This window comes from Bos grunniens, chromosome 5 (assembly GCF_055505025.1).
Source record: "Bos grunniens cultivar Pamir isolate PY7600 chromosome 5, Bosgru_T2T1.0, whole genome shotgun sequence".
In the NCBI taxonomy this organism is placed as follows: Eukaryota; Metazoa; Chordata; class Mammalia; order Artiodactyla; family Bovidae; genus Bos; species Bos grunniens.
The window spans coordinates 45,173,969-45,195,426 of NC_141169.1; the positions used below are offsets into that span (position 1 = coordinate 45,173,969).

Genomic DNA, 21,458 nt, shown 5'->3' on the forward strand with positions numbered 1-21,458 from the left:
TGCTGGCATGGGAGTGGTCTATTTCCAACTCAGTCAAATAGAAGCTGAACTCACAAACATGGCACCATTTTCACAGAGTCTAACATGATTTGACCCCAAAGATGATGAGGGCTAGTATCAGTGCCTTACAGATTTATTTTGGAAAATAGTTTCCTTGACTACTGATTCAATAAGATTTTCTATTTTAAGATTTATTTTTAATTGAAGGATAATTGCTTAACAATATTGTATTGGTTTCTGCTGTATAACAATGTAAATCAGCTATAAGTTTACATAAATCCCCTCCCTCTTCAGCTTCCCTTCCACTGCAAAAGGATTTTCAGTTAAAGAGCAATTTAGTAAATCAGAAATATCATGTAAATATAAAATGGTAAACTTAAACCTGCTTAAAAAAAAGGAATGGATGTTTAAACATCTAGGAAGTTAAGGTACTTTTAAGTTTTCTCATAAGTATACTATCTTCTAATAGGAAAGTTTACACAAACTCACTTATACATACGTGCATGACTACTAATTTTTCTGAAAAATAACAGGAATAAAATAAGCCTAAATATAGAAACCTGGAGAAGGAAATGGCAACCCACTCCAGTATTCTTGCCTGGAGGATTCTATGGACAGATGAGCCTGAAGGGCTACAACCCATGGGGTCACAAAAGGTTGGACACGACTGAGTGAATGCACTTAAAATATCCTCCTTATGTAAAAGTTCAATCCACGGCAAGTCAAATATCCTCTGCGTAGTCAGCATGTGAAATCTGGTCAGGATTTGAATTTCATGATGGGACTGACCTGACTTTCTAAGCAGTCTTCTTCCCTCCAACCCAGTCTTCATCCAGAGCATGCCAACCTTGAACTCAGAGGACTCGGCCTTTATAACACACATATGTCAAGCACATGTCACCTATGACTTTATTGTCTATCCTGAGGTTTGCCGTCATGTCCTTATGTTCATCATGATGAGCTACTTGAGGTCTTATACTCCCTTAAGGCTTCTCTGCTTTCTCAGAAAGAAGGACACTCATATGTATAGTGTAGACATTCAATGAAATTGGTAAATTCCCTGTATATAAATATACTCCACCTACAATTAAGGTGTTACACTCCTCTCTTGACCACCTGTGTTAAAATAGTGTTTTGATATTCCAAATGATGCAGGGAAGTAATGCAAGCTTACAAACAAATATCAACCACAAACTACAGCCATGGCTTCCCTGGTGGCTCAGATGGTAAAGAATCTGCCTGCAAAGTGGAAGACCTTGGTTCGATCCCTGGGTTGGGAAGATCTCCTGGAGGAGGGCATGGCAACCCACTCCCGTATTCTGGCCTGGAGAATCCCTTGGACAGAGGAGCCTGGTAGGCTATAGTCCATGGGTCACAAAGAGTCAGACATGATTGAGCAACTAAACACACGCATAGCACATAAACTACAGAAGGATGTGCTTCTCCAACATGAGAAAGCAATTACAAAAGATAACCTAGAATTTTAAAGACAGAATCACTTTTTAGATAAAGTTAACTCAGATTTCTGAAAGAAATTAGGAATGAGACCATTTACTTTGGGGGCTTCTCAGATGGTGCTATTGGTAAAGGATCTGCCAGCTAATGCAAGAGACCTTAGGTTCAATCCCTGGGTCTGGCAGATCCCCTGGAGGAATAAAATGGCAACCCACTCTGATATTCTTGCTGAAAAATTCCATGGACAAGAGGAGCCTGGTGGGCTATAGTCCATGGGATTGCAAAGAGTCAGACATGACTGAGCAATAAAGCACACCAACAAACCTAAAATTTTAAAGACAGAATCATTTTTTAAATAAAGAGTTAACTCAGGTCTCTGAAATAAATTAGAAACAACACCATATGTTTGAAATAGAGGATTATTCAGGCCAATATATGTAAAATCTTTGAAGGTATGATTCAATGTTAAAGTTAGTAAAGGAAAACAATTTTATACTTCAATTGTCAAGAATTTATGCATGAATAATTTTATTAGGGAAAAAGCACCTATGTAACATTTGGTTATGAATTTAGGATTTCGATAAATAATAGAAGTTGATTGAATATTTTCTAGGTAAGAGGTACTGTATCAAAGCTGAGGATACCAAGGTGAAAAGGCATAATTGTTTTTCTCTGCAAACCAACAGTTACAATGGCAACCCACTCCAGTATTCTTACTGGGATAATCCCATGGACAGCGGAGTCTGGCCGGCTACAGACCATGAGGTTGCAAAGGCTCAGACACGATTGGGTGACTAACACTCACTCACAATAGTTGTTTACTGTTGGTCTGCTCAAAGGACTGATGGAGCAAGGAGGATCTGAAATCTGTGCGGAAGAGACAATGAGGGCTTCACAGCACTTAAGATGAATGAGAACTGGAGGAAGAATAGGATTTTGTTAGGTGGATAGTTGGGGTAGCAGATTTGTGATAGGAACCTTCCAGGTCTGGTTCTCTCTCCTTCCAGGCACAGGGGAGGATTATACTTCCCTATTCCCTTGAATTTAGGGAGAACTATGTAATTCTGGCCAATGAGCTATGGGTAGAAATGATACAGGTCACTTTTAAAGTGAAAACATTTAATTGCTAGTGAAAACACTCCAGTGCTTTCTACCTACCTTGCCAACTGATGAAGTTGTATGTGTCCGAAGGTATAGTTACCTGCTGGTAAAACCTTTTGTCAGCTTGAGTGCCTGAGTGACTGTGGAGCACAGCCACATGTGGAACCATGATGGACATTGTGACAAGAATAAGAAATAAATCATGTGTATAGTCATAGAAATTTGGAGAATGTTTTGTTATTTCATCATGTTTATGGAGGTAAAACAATTTTAAAAACAAAGCGAAAGAAGAATGGACAAATCTCCCATGCAAAAGTATTCCAAGAAACTTACAAGGCTACTCTGCCCTCAAGGAAATACAGTATAACTCCCCACTCTTCAGTGTGGGCTGTGCATAGAGAATTCCTTCCCAAGAATACAGTATGGAAAGGAGGATAAAGGAGTAATTTTACAGCAGAGAAACCTGACAAATACTACTTCAGCAGTGGATCCAAGTTAATATCAACAGTAATAGGTTATTTTGATGGGAGGTATCCTAGATACCATGTGATGAAAATGATATCTGTGGTCTTCCTTCTCCAAACACATAATCCTTGACTGATCATGAGAAAAAACATCAGACAAATCCCAGGTAAGCATCATTTTACAAAATATCTGGTCTGTGTCCCTCAAAACTGTCATGGTCATCAAAAAACAAGGAAAGTCTGAGAGACTATTAGAGCTAAGAGGAGCCAAAAGAACATACCAACTAAATGTAATATGGTGCTCTGGAGAGGATCTTAGAAAAAGGTAATTTCATAAAACCTAAGGAAATCTGAAAAAAAGTATGAACTTTATTTAGTAATAACATTCTGATATTGGTTCATTGGGGCTTCCCTGGTGGCTCAGCCAGTAAATAATCCGCCTGCAATGCAAGAGATTGCCTGCAGGAGACCAGGGTTCAATCCCTGGCTCAGAAAGATCCCCTGGAGAAGGAAATGGCAATCCACTCCAGTATTCTTTCTTGAGAAATCTCATGGATAAAGGAGCCTGGTGGGCTACAGACCATGGGGTCACAAGGGTCAGACATGATTTAATGACTAAACCACCACCTTTTTTCATTAATTGTAACAAATGTACTACACTGATGTAAAATGTTAATAATAGGAGAAAGTGGGTTTGGTGCATACAGAAACAATATGCACCATCATAGCAACTTTAATGTAAATCTCAAAGTATTCTAAAATTAAAAGTTTATTTTAAAAAAGAGGTATTAGAGAGAATATAATATGCTCTGAAAATTCCTTTTGAAGTGGGGAGAGGAAGTTAAGGGTTTGGTTAGGTAGGCAAAAGATCTTTTATACTATTCAAAGGAGACTCAATTTGCAAATTGTATAGGCTGGGTGAGGGATTCCTAGAAGATCTGTGGATGGGCTTCAGGGGTGTTGCAAAACCTCTTGAGTTGTATAAGATTATATTGTGTGTATGTGTATATGTACATTTTCCTCAGAAGAAAGTTAGAAGCTTTAATTATTTTTCACTTATTCTTAAAGGGAAAAGCATCTAAAATATGCAAATAATCATTGTTGAAGGTAATGTTGAAACTGAAACATTCTGAGCAAGAGATATGAAACAATTCTATTTTGTGTGCAAAAAAAGATCTCTTCTTGAGAGACCAGACTACTGTGATAATGTGTATGTGTTTGGAGAAAGGAGGCAGAAGTTAAAGCCAAGATGGTAATAAAGACCATGATCTTCAGATCCTTTTGATTGTAGTCTACTTTGCAGGGGGGAGAAATGACCCCATAAGATATTTCACCCTACTGTTGCCCCTTTCCTGAGAAAAAAAATTCTGAGTCATAGGATGAAATGTCATTTTTTGTAAACCAAGGCTTATTAACAGGATTTTATATATATATATGTATATATACACCTACTTTATCATTAGGGTTGTGAATGTCTAGTATTTGAATAAAAATGCATATATGTTTTTAAAGGTATCTATAAACCTAAAGCGGGAGAAGGCACCAGCGACCCACTCCAGTACTCTTGCCTGGAAACTCCCATGGACGGAGGAGCCTGGTGGGCTGCAGTCCATGGGGTCGCTAAGAGTCGGACACGACTGAGCGACTTCACTTTCACTTTTCACTTTCATGCATTGGAGAAGGCAATGGCAACCCACTCCAGTGTTCTTGCCTGGAGAATCCCAGGGATGGGGGAGCCTGGTGAGCTGCCGTCTATGAGGTCGCACAGAGTCGGACATGACTAAAGCGACTTAGCAGCAGCAGCAGCATAAACCTAAAGCACTATGATGAAAGCTACATTTATGGGAAATTGAACAGTCTTTTGGACTCGGTGGGAGAGGGAGAGGGTGAGATGATTTGGGAGAATGGCACTGAAACATGTATAATATCATATATGAAACGAGTCGCCAGTCCAGGTTCGATGCACGATACTGGATGCTTGGGGCTGCTGCACTGGGACGACCCAGAGGGATGGTATGGGGAGGGAGGTGGGAGGAGGGTTCAGGATGGGGAATACACGTATACCTGTGCTGGATTCATTTTGATATATGGCAAAACCAACACAATATTGTAAAGTTAAAAAATAAAAAAAAAAGAAAGCTACATTTATGGGAAATTATAGTTAAAAAGCAAAAAAGCAGGAACTTAAAACTATGACACTGATATGAAGGCTTCTATTCTTAAAATAAGGGTAATTTCAACTATTGATGTACAATAACATTACATTGATCCAGACTTCTTTGTGGGATCTATTTTAATCAGTAAATCCTATTAATGTGCTAATTTTATTTTGTTAATACAAAATATTGGCCAACCTTAATAACTCATTTAATTGGTTATTAATAATTAATCCTTTGTTTTATTTAAAAATGAAAATATATAGAATTGTGCATCATCAGTCCATAAAATGGGCAAAAAATCTTTAATATTTTGTTCAATTCATGGTCTCTTAGGAGGACTGTGGACTGCAAATAATTCTTTGAGAAACTGCTATTACAATCTACAAGAGAAATAATGAAAGATCAAGATAGAAGCAGGCAGGATGTACAGAGAAAAGTGGATAGATAAGACAGATATCAAAGGATCAGAACCAGGAGAATTTTTTGATCGCTTTGATGGAGAGGTACAAGGCAGAGGGGGAAAGCAAGCTTAATTTTGGAGTTGCCGGCGGGCAGTTATGGGGAATATTGGACAGTGAATAAACTTAAAGGAGGATAGTGTAGGATATGATAAGTCCAACTTTTAATATGTTGTGTTTGAAATCCCAAGTCCATATGTCTGGTGGTCCAGCTGGGTCCTTTCATCTTAAAAAAAAAAAAAGCATCTGGGCTGGAGCTATAAGGTCCTAACTTAGAAAAGTGAAGCGTTCACATCACAGTGTGACTTCTCTAAAATTTACAACAATATAGAGGAATTTCAATTTTTAAATATTCCATTCTATTTCTAGAAATAAATATAGGGAGGGAGAAAGTCAGCAATTAAGAATTCCTGAGAAACAACAAGAGTACCTATGTTATATGATTAGAAATTCTTAGTGTGGGAATCGTCTGGCGGCCCAGTGATTAGGACTTTGTGCCTCCACTGCCCTGGGTCCCTGGTCAGGTAACTAAGATCTGAAAAGAACGAAGCATTGCCAAAAAAAAGAAAAAATTCTTGGTGAATGAAGTTTCCAGGGCCTCATTTCTTTTTCTTTTTTAATTTAATTGTATATTTAAATGGAGAATAATTACTTTACAATATTCTGATGGTGTCTGCCATACTTCAGCTATTTTTCTCCTAACCAACCTCTCCTCTCTTTAAATAATGGAATTCAGGTGTCTATTTATTTGTTACTGTTGCTGCTCTGTTTTGTTTCAAAAATTATTTTTTATTTTATATAATATAATATTTATATTATATTTAGATTTATAAAATTGGGTTAGTTTCAGTCCATGGGGTCACACAGAGTCAGATATGACTTAGTGACTGAAAAACAACAATTTTTAAAAAATGATTTAAGACATAATTTGCATAATAGACATGCATATAACTAAAAAAATGTATCTGTGAATGACATTAGTCACTCATGATTATAACTTTTCATAATTCCCTTTAGTAACTTCTCAGAAAATACTATTAAAATAAATCTGCTAACTATAAGTGCAAGAGATGTGCTCAGGGCTCAGTTATAATTAGTGCTACCAGAAGAGCCCAGTTACCATCTGGAATATCACTCTGCATTTCAAATCCTATCCTGAGGTTAAACTAAGCAACATTGGAATTGAGTTTCTTTTAAATGCTGGATCCTCGAAAAAGCAAGAGAGTACCAGAAAAATATCTATTTCTGCTTTATTGACTATGCCAAAGCCTTTGACTGTGTGGATCACAATAAACTGTGGAAAATTCTGAAAGAGATGGCAATACCAGACCACCTGACCTGCCTCTTGAGAAGCCTGTATACAGGCCAGGAAGCAACAGTTAGAACTGGACATGGAACAACAGAGTGGTTCCAAATAGGAAAAGGAGTATGTCAAGGCTGTATATTGTCACCCTGCTTATTTAACTTATATGCAGAGTACATCATGAGAAACTCTGGGCTGGAGGAAGCACAGGCTGGAATCAAGATTGGTGGGAGAAATATCAAAAACCTCAGATATGCAGATGACACCACCCTTATGGCAGAAAGTGAAGAGGAACTCAAAAGCCTCTTGATGAAAGTGAAAGTGGAGAGTGAAAAAGTTGGCTTAAAGCTCAACATTCAGAAAACAAAGATCATGGCATCTGGTCCCATCACTTCATGGGAAACAGATGGGGAAACAGTGGAAACAGTGGCTGACTTTATTTTGGGGGGCTCCAAAATCACTGCAGATGGTGACTGCAGCCATGAAATTAAAAGATGCTTGCTCCTTGGAAGGAAAGTTATGACCAACCTAGACAGCATATTGAAAAGCAGGGACATTACTTTGCCAACAAAGGTCTGTCTAGTCAAGGCTATGGTATTTCCAGTGGTCATGTATGGATATGAGAGTTGGACTATAAAGAAAACTGAGTGCTGAAGAATTGATGCTTTTGAACTGTGGTGTTGGAGAAGACCCTTGAGAGTCCCTTGGACTTCAAGGAGGTCCAACCAGTAGTCCATCCTAGAGGAAATCAGTCCTGAGTATTCATCAGTAGGACTGATGTTGAAGCTGAAACTCCAATACTTTGGCCACCTGATGTGAATAGCTGACTCATTTGAAAAGACCCTGATGCTGGGAAAGATTGAAGGCCAGAGGAGAAGGGGACAACAGAGGATGAGATGTTTGGATGGCATCACTGACTCAATGGACATGTGTTTGGGTGGACTCCGGGAGTTGGTGATGGACAGGAATGCCTGGCATGCTGCAATTCATGGGGTCGCAAAGAGTAGGACACGACTGAGCAACTGAACGGAACTGAACTAAAAATGAGGAAACCTTGATATTGATTTTTACTTCATTTTCGAATAAGGGTCAATTTTTGGTTTGGGAGCTTGATTGTATTAAAATAACAGGTATATGTAAGATATGACGTGAAAAAAAAAACACGGAAGATCTGCAATAAGCATTGTTTTCCCTCTTAGGCCAACTGTTGCTACTGTGGTTGTTTTCTCAGTCAATCATTGTTATGGATCAGTCCTGGTGCTTCTTAGCTATATCCTGTCTCTGCATCTGAGCTGTGACTCTTCAAGTCTCTCTCCCTACCTTGACTCATTCTCCATACACCTTTCAATATCCTTATATGAATAAACCCATATTCTTTCCTGTTGATTCATATCAAAATGGTCCCAGAATCTTGGACCCCCCAGCTGTCTTCCCATGGCTGGTCACATAGACTTGAAACCTGACCCTTGGAGCTCCAGAAGCTGCTGTGCTGGAATCATGTGGGACTATAAAGTGAGAAAACTCTCAGAATTCCCCGGGTGGGGGAATATGCCAAATAATTTCAGAGATCCTTTTAATCAACCAATATTTATTGTTCATCATGTTGTAGGCACAGTTCCAGATATTTGGGATATGGGTGTAAACAAGTGTAAAGGAGTTCTGCCTTATTTCCTGTAAGGACAGCAGCCCAGATGGTGTGTCAGAGATGTAACACAGTGAAAAAGGAAAAAATTAGAATTGACCTTGTGGTGTGAGATTAATATTGGAGATACTATATGAATTCAATTTAAATAGATTAAAATAATGTAAATACCTACATCCTCTAGCTCTGACCATTGATGGAGCCTGGGAACAGTGACTCTACTGCCTATAGCTGTTTTTTAAAATAAGCGTTCATGAAAGAAATCACTGATTCCAGGCTGAAGTAGGAAAAGAAGAAGGTGAGCATTAGAACATCTTACACCAGAAAACAAAAAAGTCGCCAAAGAATGATGGGGACAAGTTAAAGTGACATAGAAGCTAGCTTGCAGAGGCTCTCAGGGACAAATGTGAACATCAAAATAAATAATAGCCATGGATTATGATACATAATAATTGGAGTAATGTAGGAAGCCGAGAGTCCATACTGATATAATAAGTAAAAATGTAAATTGACATTTTGATAAGGAAAAAATTTTCTCAAAATACTTCACCCTCTCCCAAATACCTCACAATGGAAGTGACTTGCAGACATCACCTTAATCAAATGATTAATGAGAACATCATCAGTAATAGAATGTTTCAAAACTGTGTCACCTGAAAGGGTGCAGGGAGATGAGCACAGCATTACTGCTATGGTATCCCTGCCAAAGATGCATAACTAATCTAACCCAGAGAATATCAGAAAAATCTTAGACCATTTCACACCATAGCTGGTTGAGGTCTTCAAAAGGGTTAAAGCCATAAACGTCAAGGAAAAGGTGAAAAGTGACCTATATTTCAGGAAACTGAAAAACATGACAAACAAATATAACGTGAATCAGAATTAGACATTTTAATTAAGAAGCACTAATGGGACGATTGATGAAATTGCATAGCATCTGATGATTGCTGCTGCTACTGCTGCTAAGTCACTTCAGTCGTGTCCAACTCTGTGCGACCCCACAGACCGCAGCCCACCAGGCTCCCCCGTCCCTGGGATTCTCCAGGCAAGAACACTGGAGTGGGTTGCCATTTCCTTCTTCAATGCATGAAAGTGAAAAGTGAAAGTGAATTTGCTCAGTCGTGTCCGACCCTCAGCGACCCCATGGACTGCAGCCCACCAGGCTGCCCTGTCCATGGGATTTGCCAGGCAAGAGTACTGGAGTGGGTTGCCATTGATTAGGTGGTCCTAATTTGTCAGTATTCACTTGTTGATTTGGATGATGTTTTGAGGTTATGTAGGAATTACACACTGAGGGATTCAGAGCCACTGGACACCATGTTGGCAGTGTATTCTCAAACTTTACAGAAAACATAAAAGGCTATACTGTACTTGAAAATTTGGGGGGAAAATTGAGATTATTTCAATGTCTAGAATAGGCGGAAGGACTCTATTCTCTTGAAAGTTATATTTCAGCAAAAAGAGACAGATCAATGAATAAATAAAACATGTCTATCAAATGGTTACAGGCTTGAGTCTTGGGGTGCTCCCACAGTTAAAAGTAAACAGCAGAGAAACAGGCAGCCAAGAAGAGCTAAGAAGAAACCATCAATGAGGCAGGATGTAAAGGAGGATAAGCTGAGGAAGAAAAACTTTTCTAGATGTAGAAGTGGTTCACTCTGTCAAATGCTGCTGAGAGATCAAGTAGGATGAACAGAAATCGGGTGATCACTAGAACTGGCCCCAAGGCATCCTGGGAGGAGTCGGCTGAAGCCATTTTCAGCTGAGTAAGGACAGCTCTGAGATTAAGAATAGATGAAAAGAGAAAGGGAGGTGAGGAGGTGGAGTGGGTGAATATAGACATGTCATCCCAGAAGTGTTGCTGTAAACAAGGGAGTCAAAAATGATGTTGTGGTTGGAGGGTTATGTAGAATCCATGGAGAGTTCTTTCTAAGATGGAAGATTACCAAAGCAGTTCGTACCACGATGGGGGTGATCCAGCAAAGAGGGAAAACTCAGGATCAGGAAACACTCAGCCTAAACTGGAGTAGGGAGAGGGCTGTGAAGAAGACTGCATGTGGAGACACTGCCATTGGCAGGAGCAGAGGCCCTTCATCCCAGTGATAAAGGGGAAGGAAGGGAGGGTGGGCCCAGGGAGAGACGTGAGCTCTCTTATGGTGGCCAGGAGGGGAGGGTTTTGTATGAGTTGCTTCTGTTCTGTCAGTGTAATGTGAGAAGCCAGGTCATCTGCTGAAAGCAGAGTGTGGAAGGCTAGTAATTGGCATGTGTGCTGGGAATTTGAAAAGAGACGAGTAAATAGTGGCAGTCATTTTGGAGAGTGGCAACACCAACACAGGATTGCAGAGAAGTGACTAAGAATACCGGACAGTCTTGAGTGCCCATTTGAGGTTTATGTTTATAAATTAAAACTGAAGGGAATTCCCTGGGAATCTTGTGGTTAGGACTTTGATCTTTCACTGTTGAGGGTGTGGGTTCAATCCCTGATTGGGGAACTAAGATCCCACAAGCTGATCAGCTCAGCCAAAAAAAAAAATAATAATAATTATAAGAACTGTCAGCATGCTTATGGATTTTTCTCCAGCAATATCCATCTGTTTGGGTATAGATAAAGATGTTGTAAATATTAAGTATCATTTTTTCCTGTATATATACATATGTATTCTTCAGAGACACTAAATAGCTCTAAACAAAGACAGACAAGGTATGAACTGCAAGGTTTTTAATGAAAATGTCTGTATTTTTTACAGATGCATCATTTCATATCTATAGTTAATTAGCAATTATTTCAATACTGGCAATCTCATCTGAATTTAGTCATAATGCATGAATCTATGATAATAAAATTAAAGAAAAGAAACAGGTCATCTAATCCCTCTTTATATTCCTTCATGATCAACAAGATGTATAAGTGATCTTTCTTTGATTAAGAACTGAATGTACTGGAGATATATTTGATAATTAAGAATTTAGACAAATATTTACCAACATTAGTTCTGTTAGCACACTGAATAATATTGTAGGCCTGTTAACAAACAGTTAACACATCAGGTAAATATTAAGCCTCTTAAAAGAAGGACCATATGCTCCTGTTTCTGTAAAAATATTATTTGTTTGAAGGAATGGTGGTATAAACTTTCACTCAACTATTACTTCCTTAATGTGAAAAAGAGACAAAATGAGCTGAAGAATGATAACTCCACAGTTACAGGGTGCAACCCTCAACATAACTGCTGACGTCATGGTCTCGACAGTGACTTTTCCATGCCACCCTGTGGAGAAAGATGAAACATATGGTAATAGGACTTAAACATAGTGATACTGTAATAAACATATTCAAATTCTTTGGCAGAACAAAATAGCTTATCAATACATGAAGTAGAGACTATAGACAGTTCCAAGTATCACTATTTATTAACCGGAGGTATGTATACCAAGGACTTCACATCTCCATCAAGCCTTCACTAGAGCACAGAATGCTGAACACAAATGTTGAGTCCTGTGTAGTCCACAACACAACTGCAGAGTGCATTCCACATTTACTTAATTCCAAAATAATTTCAAGATATGACAAGTAATTGATAGAAGAGAGAGAATTTTAAACCCTCTAGAAATCCCCTAAAATAAACTGAGGAATAACAGAATAAGATTTTGATTCAATTAAAATAAACTGTTTCTATATAATACATTGTTCAGCATAAATCTAAAGAATAATGCTCTTAAAGTGCTGACTCAATATGTCAGCAAATTTGGAAAACTCAGCAGTGGCCACAGGACTCAAAAAGATCAGTTTTCATTCCAATTCCAAAGTAGGACAGTGCCAAAGACTGTTCAAAATATCGTATTCCACATTTCACATAGCACATTTCCCATGCTAGTAAGGTTGTGCTCAGAGTCTTTCAAGCTACGTTTCAGCAGTACATGAACCGAAAACTTCCAAATGTACAAGTTGGATTTAGAAAAGGCAAAGGAACAAGAGAGCAAATTGCCAGCATCTGCTGGATCATAGGAAAAGCAAGGGAATTTATTAGAAAACATCTACTTCTGCTTCATAGACTATGCTTAAGCCTTGTATGGATATACAAGCAAACTGTGCTATGGATCACAGCAAACTGTGGAAAATTCTTAAAGAGATGGGAATACCAGATTACCTTGTCTGTCTGCTGAGAAACATGCATATAGTTCAAGAAACAACAGTCAGAAACTTACATGGAATGACTCATTGGTTCAAAATTGGGAAATCAGTATGACAAGGCTATATATTGTCATCCTGTTTATTTAACTTATATGCAGAGTATATTATGCAAAATGCTGGGCTGGATGAATCACAGGCTGGAATCAACATTGCCAAGAGAAATATCAACAACCGCAGATATGCAGATGATACCACTCTAATGGCAGAAAGTGAAGAGGAATTAAAGAGCCTCTTGATGAGTGTGAAAGAAGAGCGGAAAAGCTGGTTAAAACTCAGCATTCAAAAAACTAAGATCATGGCATCTGGTCCCATCACTTCATGGCAAATAGAAGGGGAAAAAGTGGAAGCAGTGACAGATTTTATTTTCTTGTGCTCCCAAATCACTGTGGTTTGTGACTGCAGCCATGAAATTAAGACACTTGCTCTTTGCAAGAAAAGCTGTGGCAAGCCTAGATAGTGTATTCAAAACCAAAGACATCACTTTGACGACAAAGTTTCCTATAGTCAAAGCTATAGTTTTCCCAGTAGTCATGTACAGATGTGACAGCTGGACCATAAAGAAGCTGAGTGCCTGAGAATTGATGCTTTTGAATAGCGGTGCTGGAGAAGACTCTTGACAGTCCCTTTGACAGCAAGGAAATCAAACCAGTCAATCCTAAAGGGAATCAATCCTGAATATTCATTGGAAGGACTGATGCTGAAGCTGAAGTTCTAATACTTTGGCCAGGTGTCCTGAAGAGCCGACTCATTGGAAAAGACCCTGATGTTGGGAAAGATTGAAGGCAAAAAAAGGAGGGTATGGCAGAGGATGAGATGCTTAGATAGCTTCACCAACTCAATGGACATAAATTAGAGCATACTCCAGGAGATAATGAAGGACAGGGAAGCCTGTGTTCTACAGTCCATGGGGTCACAAAGAGTCAGATATGACTTACTGATGGAACACACAAACAAAGCTGCAATTTTCAGTCCTCAGTAGCATATTTTGGTCTTTGGGAATATATTCCTTTGCTTCTTTCATAATAGTAGGGTAAAACAGCTCTCTGGAGGTCCAGTGGTTAAGACTCCACCCCTCCAATATTGGGGTATATTCCTGGTAGTTAGGTAGGAGGCTAAAATCCTAGGTGCCCAAAGGCATTACCAAAACCCCCAGTTCTCCATCCTCCCCTTATTATTTTGGCCGCATCTAATGGCATGCAGTTCCCTGTCCAGCAACCCCCGCATTGAAGCACAAAGTCTTATCAACTGGATGGCCAGGCAAGTCCCCAGATCTCCTCTTTCATGCTTAACACATACCATGCTCTGTAACAGGAACTTACATAGTGTAAGTCCATTATACTTTAAACACATACATCCAAACAAAATCATAGGAAAAGAGGTCAATATGTGGTTATCATAGGTAGGGGTAGTGGGAGGGGATGAGGGTGGGGAATTAGATGAAGTCAGTCAAAGTTGTTACAAACTTCTAGGTATAAGATAATGAATACTGGGGATGTAATATATGTGGTAATATATACAATTAACACTGATATATGTTGTATATGAAGATCGTTAAAAGAGTAAAGCTTAAGACTTTTCATCACACACACAAAGTTTTTCTTCTATTTCTTTGTTTGTATCTATATGACATAATGGAGAAGGCAATGGCAACCCTCTCCAGTACTCTTGCCTTGAAAATCCCATGGGCGGAGGAGCCTGGTTGGCTGCAGTCCAGGGGGTCGAAAAGAGTCGGACATGACTGAGTGACTTCACTTTCACTTTTCAGTTTCATGCATTGGAGAAAGAAATGGCAACCCACTCCAGTGCTCTTGCCTGGAGAATCCCAGGGATGGGGGAGCCTGGTGGGCTGCCGTCTATGGGGTCGCACAGAGTCAGACACGACTGTAGCGACTTAGCCACAGCAGCAGCATATGACATGATGGATGTTCACTAAACTTATTGTGACAATAATTTCACAATGTATGTAAGTCAAATCATTTTGCTGTATAGTTTAAACTTCTACAGTGATGTATGTCAATTACATCTCAGTAGAACTGGAATAGGGGAGAAAAAAACCCAAAACATACCATGCTGTAATGCCTTGCTCACTGACAATATGCTTTGCACATGCTACCGCTTTGGCGATGTCATTTTCCATTAATTCTGAAAAGGAGATGGTAAGAAATGAAGACAACATTCATAGAAATTTCATTATAAGTTTAAGTTCGATCAGCTTTGTTTTCTTAGGCTGAGCAAAGAACAACCAAAATTTTGTTTTTTATGAGTCCATGTATCTGTGAATGTTGAGGGAAAACTCTTTCTTTTTCCATCCTATTTGGCATGAAATAAAGCATTCTGTTTCTCATTTACCAAAGTCACTGGCAGCTCTGGAACTATTAACTAATGTGATGGAAGGTTCTCTTCTACTAGGGAGCAGAAAATCAAAACAAAACTAAAACAAACAAGCAGAAACCGGTCTAGCAATTTTTTGCTCAGCAATTCTGTAATTGGAGAAGGAAATGGCAACCCACTCTAATACTCTTGCCTGGAGAATCCCATGGATGGAGGAGCCTGGTAAGCTACAGGTCATGGGGTTGCAAAGAGTCGGACACGACTGAGTGACTTCACTTTCACTTTCTGTTTAATGAGATGTCCCCAAAGATGTGTGTACAAAATGATTCATAGGGGAAAATAAAAAGGAAATATAGTCTAAGTGCATTAACAGTGTGCATTGGATTGATAAATTATAGAATATATATTTAGTGAAATTTATTCATCTTGATATATAATAAAGATTGGTGTTTGCTGATAATATAATTTTGGGCAATAAAGAGCATATTATAAGGCAGAATATTTAGTACAATTTCATTTTTGTTGAAACACATTGCTTACATGTTTGTATGTGGGTACAAATGTGCATAATATAGTTTTATATTCATGTCCATGAGTGATGTATATTGTAAAAGAAGCTGTAATTCCGAAAATTACCCAGTGTTCATAAATCTTGGGGTAGAGACAATTTTTACTCAATGACTAAAGATTACTATATAAAAAATATTATCTATGTAAATTAACTGCATACAAAAGAATATTCTTAGACTAATCTTCTCTATTAGGAATTTTAGTATGTAAAAATTTAACAATTTTTGTATTAGTTCTCCAATACTTTATGCACTAAAGATTCCATATCTCTATTTTAAAAGGAACTCAGTAGCATATTTATTTCACCCCAGTTCAACGGATCTATAAATTGACTTGTCAGAATGACAACGTTCATATAGGAACTGTACTTTTTGGAGATGCAAGCTAAAGAATTTCGAAATGAAAGGTCATAATTTTCTATTCACCGTGAATAATTCACTTTAAATCACTCAGCAAAAAAACCCATATATATATATAGTTTATATACATAAGATAAATAAATATGACCAAATATTAATAACTGTCACAGTACATGATGAACATATTGAAGGTTATTGTATTAATGTTTCTAATTTTCCATATATTTAAAACATTTAATCATAAAAAGTAAAAACAAAATTTTTAAAAGGACCACACATAGTCCTCCTCTTTGGTTAGTTAGTAATCCTTTGTTTTCCAATAAATCAGGGCAGATTAGAAAAATACCACATAATCGAATTACCCTCTCCTCCCCAAACCAGGTAAGTAAGAGGAATAGCATTGTTCTTTACAAGCATCAACAAGTCTAGTTATAATAACATGACAGGTCATTCCAGAAAATCTTGTAGGTTAGCAAACAGCAACATTTTATGATACCAGCTCATTAATTTTTTACTTAAGAAATTTTGAGGAGGATAATAAGTTCTTAAAGTTCAGATGGAATTTTTCTAGGTCCCTGATGAACTCCTCAAGACATTTTCATTTGTACTGAATCTCTGTTCTTATAGGTATAACCAGATGGGGGCTGAACCATCACTCAACATCATCTTGTCTTACCGCTGCAGGATACATGACAGCCGTCAACTGCGTTAGGGGTTTTGCCATCATTACACCACCATTTGCTGTTGATCTGAAATATCCCATAATCAGTGCTTTCACTGCTAGGATTGTAGTTTGTAGCTTTTGTGTTATAACTGCTTTCCCATTTGGTCAAACACAACCCTGAAAAAAAAATGTATTTTTTGGTTATAAACAGCAACATGACATGACTTACACTTCATAGCCCCATCAGTTCTATTTAACTAATTCTATTTTAGTAACAACTTTATAAGTTTAAAGATGTATTTTACTTGTGAGATATTCTAACACCTTCATGTTAAGAATTCCCTTAAGAGAATTCTTTTATTAGCAAATCATTTGGTAATACTAATGAAACAAAACAACATATTTTTAAAAACATTAAAATAGCTATTTCTGCCATTCCTGTTACTCTTCCCCTGCTCCCATCCCTCAGGTAAGATGCAGCCAAGATAGAAAAGTCAACAGAGTTGTTGAATGGGTTTGTTCATTATCAGCAGATGTATAAGCTAATGGAAAAATACTTTTATTTAAAAAAATATTTATTAAGAAAAATAAGGAATTTCTCGGAGAAATAAAATTTCTTATGATACCTAAAGGTAAACTTGGGTATCAAATTAGAATCCAGACCAAAGGAATCATAGAATAGAAAAGACTATGTCATCCATCCATCTATCTAGCCATTGGCTCATTCATTCAAAAATAGTTATGGAGGGGAAATGTCTGAATTCAATCTGAAAAATACAGTGATGACATTGACAAATATGGACTAAAATACACAGTTACTTTTCTTTAGTGTGCACCTTGAATTCTGTGGAAGAAAATGAAAATTAATTAACGGACTAAAGTCAGATTAATAAAATATCATTTCATGGTGCATTTCAGAGATCCTTATGTAGATATTAATTGAGAGGAAATAGGTTCCCACTGTCCCTGTTTTGAGAGTTTAGAGTAATTTTTTAAAAATTTGCTGTTAAAAACTCAACACCATGATAAGGGGGTTAAAAGTGGAAAAATACTACTTTACTCATGCTTGCAGAACCCAAGTTCCAAACTGAAAATGTTTAGTCAAACACTTGATAGATATATCACAGGTGCTGAAATATTTTTCTTGTCAGCCTGCTTGTACCACCTGGCAAATTTAGTGGCTCTAGACAAGTACAGTCACACCTAACATGCTTAAAATGATATGGATTTGAACCTCCTATGCCTCACTCCTTCCCCTGGTGCATCGGATTCTAAAGAAACAAGTTGCTGTTTTTAACCTCTGTAAATGTACAAACCCTCCAAGAAAGAAAAGAGCCATTCACTCAAAGTCCCTTTCCTATTATTCATGCTCTATTAGTATCTGTTCCACACATGGCTAACTGTTTGGAAGGAGGAAGAATTAACTTACAGTTTGCCAGGCTGACTCCCTTATAGCCATCCAGTCCAAGTTTCTTCAGAGTTCTGGCAAGCTCACATCTCTCAAAGACCTTGCCTTGGACAGCGACAGAAAGGAAGAGAAACCCCAGAATAATGAGAGCCTTCATGTTGACTGAGAAGTCAAATGTCCAGACTGACCAGGGTGAGCCACACTTGCTATTTAACATCTTTTCACTCCCCTCTTATCTCACTGATTTGGTGGCTCCACCCTCTGAGACATGTGAAAAACAGGAGCAGTTTATTGGTCCATATACTTAAACAGTTTTCTTTCTTATGTTTGAAGAGCGATATTCTGATATCCTAAGAATTAACTTGCAGAAAATAATGAAATGACATTGCATAAAGACATTGCTCAGGTAGATTCAGGGTTAGACCTATTGCCCGAAGAGGAACTTCCTCCTATTTTTATGAAGTTGAGCAAGTTTAAAGGAAAAAAAAAACCTGAATGAACATTTTACTCAACTGAAAATGAGCTCCCATCTTTGATGAACATGTATTTACATTAAGTCTTCACATTTCCATGTTAGAACTTAAGGTGTCATTGTAAAGCAAGGAAACTGTATAGTAAACCTACAGAAGAATAACAGAATATGCCACTCCAAAATCTTCCCCTTTGGCATAAAGATTATTTTGAGCTGAAAAAACAGATCCTAGACAAGTTCTCTGCCTTCCCCCTATCTTCCTGAAAGCTGAACATAAATTTGTGCATAAATTAATCAGCAACAACCCTGGACACTTCTCAGCCCCAAGACAGCACCAAAGGATTCTACAAAACAACAATTTGACTAGATATTATCTTTTTTCCCTTTCTAATGTATTTATCGTTCCAAAATTTGGAACCCTCAGAAGCTTAGTATTCTTTTCCTCTTTCTAGTTGCCCCTCTAAATATATGCTGTTCTTTGGTTAAAATGATCTGTAAATCTAAATTCTAGCCTCCTCTTTGAGTTACCTATCCCTTCATTTCTCACAAGTATGCATGAGAAAGTGAAAGTGTTACTCACTGAGTCATTTCCAATTCTTTGTGCTCACATGGACTGTCCATGGAATTTTTCAGGCAAGAATACTGCAGTGGGTTGCCATTTCCTTCTCCAGGGAACCTTTCTGACCCATGGATGGAACCCGAGTCTCCAGCGTTGCAGGCAGATTCTTTACCATCTGAGCTACCAGGGAAGCCCAAGTATACATAAGATGTACATGTTAATAAACTTGTTTCCTTTTCTCTTATTAATCTGTGTTCTGTTACAGAGCCCCAGCTAAAAATGGTAAAAAGTAAAGGGAAACACATGTTTCCTCCTGTAGTTTCTAGTGATGAGGCTGGGACAGCCAAAGGCTGGAACACTCCATTCTCCCCGGAGACTGCTGTTGAGATATGGGATAACCGACAACAGACCAGCAGAAAGTAACAATTTTTACCATGTCAGCCTTCCAGTTCTCTGTCTAGAGTGCACAGTCAAGACAGGAGGATAAAGCTTTTCCTTGTCCCTTCCTTTCCAAATTCACAGCGGCAGGAGAAAGACATTTGTGAAAATAGATCTTAAATTATGACTCGTGAATTTGGTTTTGGTAATCAACACCTGTGGTTATTGATTCTTAGCCTCCCAGTAGGAGTCATGTTTTACTTTGTCTCTGTCATTTGTTATAAGGATGAAAAATCATCAGATGAGAATCTCCATTTGTCCTGTTTTATATCCTGAGAATTTGGCTTTGTAACCAGTGAGAATATTCCCTCTGGCTTCTGCCACTTGTGGAGTGCAGGTTTTCAGGCTTGCATCAACAGTTAGCCAGCTAGGAGCCTAAGACATGAAGTGGCAGGCAGTATTCTCTGTCCGGCCATGCCGACTCTCAGGGCAGTCTGTTTTAATAGAGTGTCCACATGCATAAGGGGCCTTATGGCCTCTACCTTCCCTGCTTGGTTTGAGGGGAAAACTCTCAGCCCAGTATCACCTTTCTAGTGATATGGGTGAGATCAGTTGTTTTAGAGGTCTTACTTTGTGTGAGACAGAGGTTTCTTTGCCACCTGAGACATGGAAGATCTTTGTTTCTTCAGCTTTCTCTGGAGAGGCTCTTCATCTCAAGAGAGCTATATTTCTTAAGGTACTCCTCTTATGTCCATGGGTAAGCCCTAATATTGGTTTTAAATCATAAAAAGACTCAGTGGTTTGGAGTCACAATTGAAATAGGTATATTGAAGATTTGAACTGTTATACCTAAAAGAATTTTTAAGAGAGCTCATATTTTAAACAAATGTCCTATTTTTACCAATGGGAAGATCAGATTGAAAAGAAAAAAGAAAGAAAGGAAAAATATAGCTATAGAAGAATACTTTGGTGTGAGGAAAAAAACAAAACACATTCTTAACAAGATTAGGAAAAGATCAGAGAATAAACATCTGGACTGCAGAAGTCACTCAAGCAGGTGTAAAATTTACATTAATATAAATAGCCAGGAAAGAGCTTTGACAAAGGTCCAGGAAATGCATAAGAGGGCTTGATGTATTGCCTGTTACTCTATAGCAGACCTGACCATTTCCAGACTTTCCTGTATTTGGGGGCTGTGCTACAAAAATTTTTTTAAAAAACTAAGTTATTGAACTAAACTATCCTACGGTTAAAGAAAACAAAAATGTCATAGGAATTATCCTAGATTTCTGATAATAGGCAAACATGCCTCTGAGTTCCTTCTTAGATAAACCCTACAATTCTTTCTCAGTATTTTGGAAATATCGACCTTACCATATCTTTGAACATTAAGATCTAAAGAGATAACTGTAGCCTAAAGCAAACATGTGACTGGAAAAAAAAATAGCAAGAGAGATTTTAAAAACAAACTGTTATTTGATATTTCCATAAGCTCCCTTACTCTAGACTTTGTCCACAGCCTCTGTAAGATTATCTTTTAAAGGCAAATAAAAATCTTAAAAGTCTTATCCACAAATCTTGGTAAAAGGGGTCAGCCATCTCAGTGGGTAAATTTAACTTGTTCTATCTTGCAGAAACACCATTTCGATCCAATTATTCTTTTATAGGGCTTCCCAGAAGCTTCCCTACAGGGCTTTAGGGGTAATAAATCCCCCTGCAATGCAGGGGGCACAGGGTTTCATCCCTGGGTCAGGAAGATCCCCAAGAGTAGGAAATGGCAACACACTCCAGTATTCCTGCTGGGAAAATCCCATGGACAGAGGAGCCTGGTGAGATATGGTTCATGGGGTCTCAAAGACCCCATGAACTAAAGCAACTGAACACATTCTTTTATAAGCTATTGAGTTTTGTACCACTGTACCTGAAATGTGGCTAAAATGTTT

General features: G+C 38.1%; 1 protein-coding gene across 1 annotated transcript; it reads right to left on the minus strand.

Annotated features, from left to right (window-relative positions):
* Positions 1-11,286: 11,286 nt before the first annotated feature.
* LOC147371851 (lysozyme C-2) lies at positions 11,287-18,291 on the minus strand. The gene is made up of 4 exons (XM_086400045.1): positions 18,128-18,291; positions 16,711-16,875; positions 14,841-14,916; positions 11,287-11,851 (listed from the first exon to the last, which is right to left on the minus strand). The coding sequence occupies exons 1-4, from the start codon at positions 18,261-18,263 to the stop codon at positions 11,785-11,787; spliced, it is 444 nt and encodes a 147-aa protein (XP_086256171.1). The 5' UTR covers positions 18,264-18,291; the 3' UTR covers positions 11,287-11,784.
* Between the last annotated feature and the right edge of the window lie 3,167 nt (positions 18,292-21,458).

What these genes read in the sequence shown, in the direction of transcription:
- LOC147371851 (XM_086400045.1), bottom strand. Translation starts at nt 18,263, where the DNA reads ATGAAGGCTCTCATTATTCTGGGGTTTCTCTTCCTTTCTGTCGCTGTC. An exon ending in CTGTCATGTATCCTGCAGCG is followed by an intron (nt 14,917 to 16,710) that starts GTAAGACAAGAT and finishes TCTCCTTTTCAG; the next exon opens with AATTAATGGAAAATGACATC. An exon ending in GAGCAAGGCATTACAGCATG is followed by an intron (nt 11,852 to 14,840) that starts GTATGTTTTGGG and finishes CTTTCTCCACAG; the next exon opens with GGTGGCATGGAAAAGTCACT.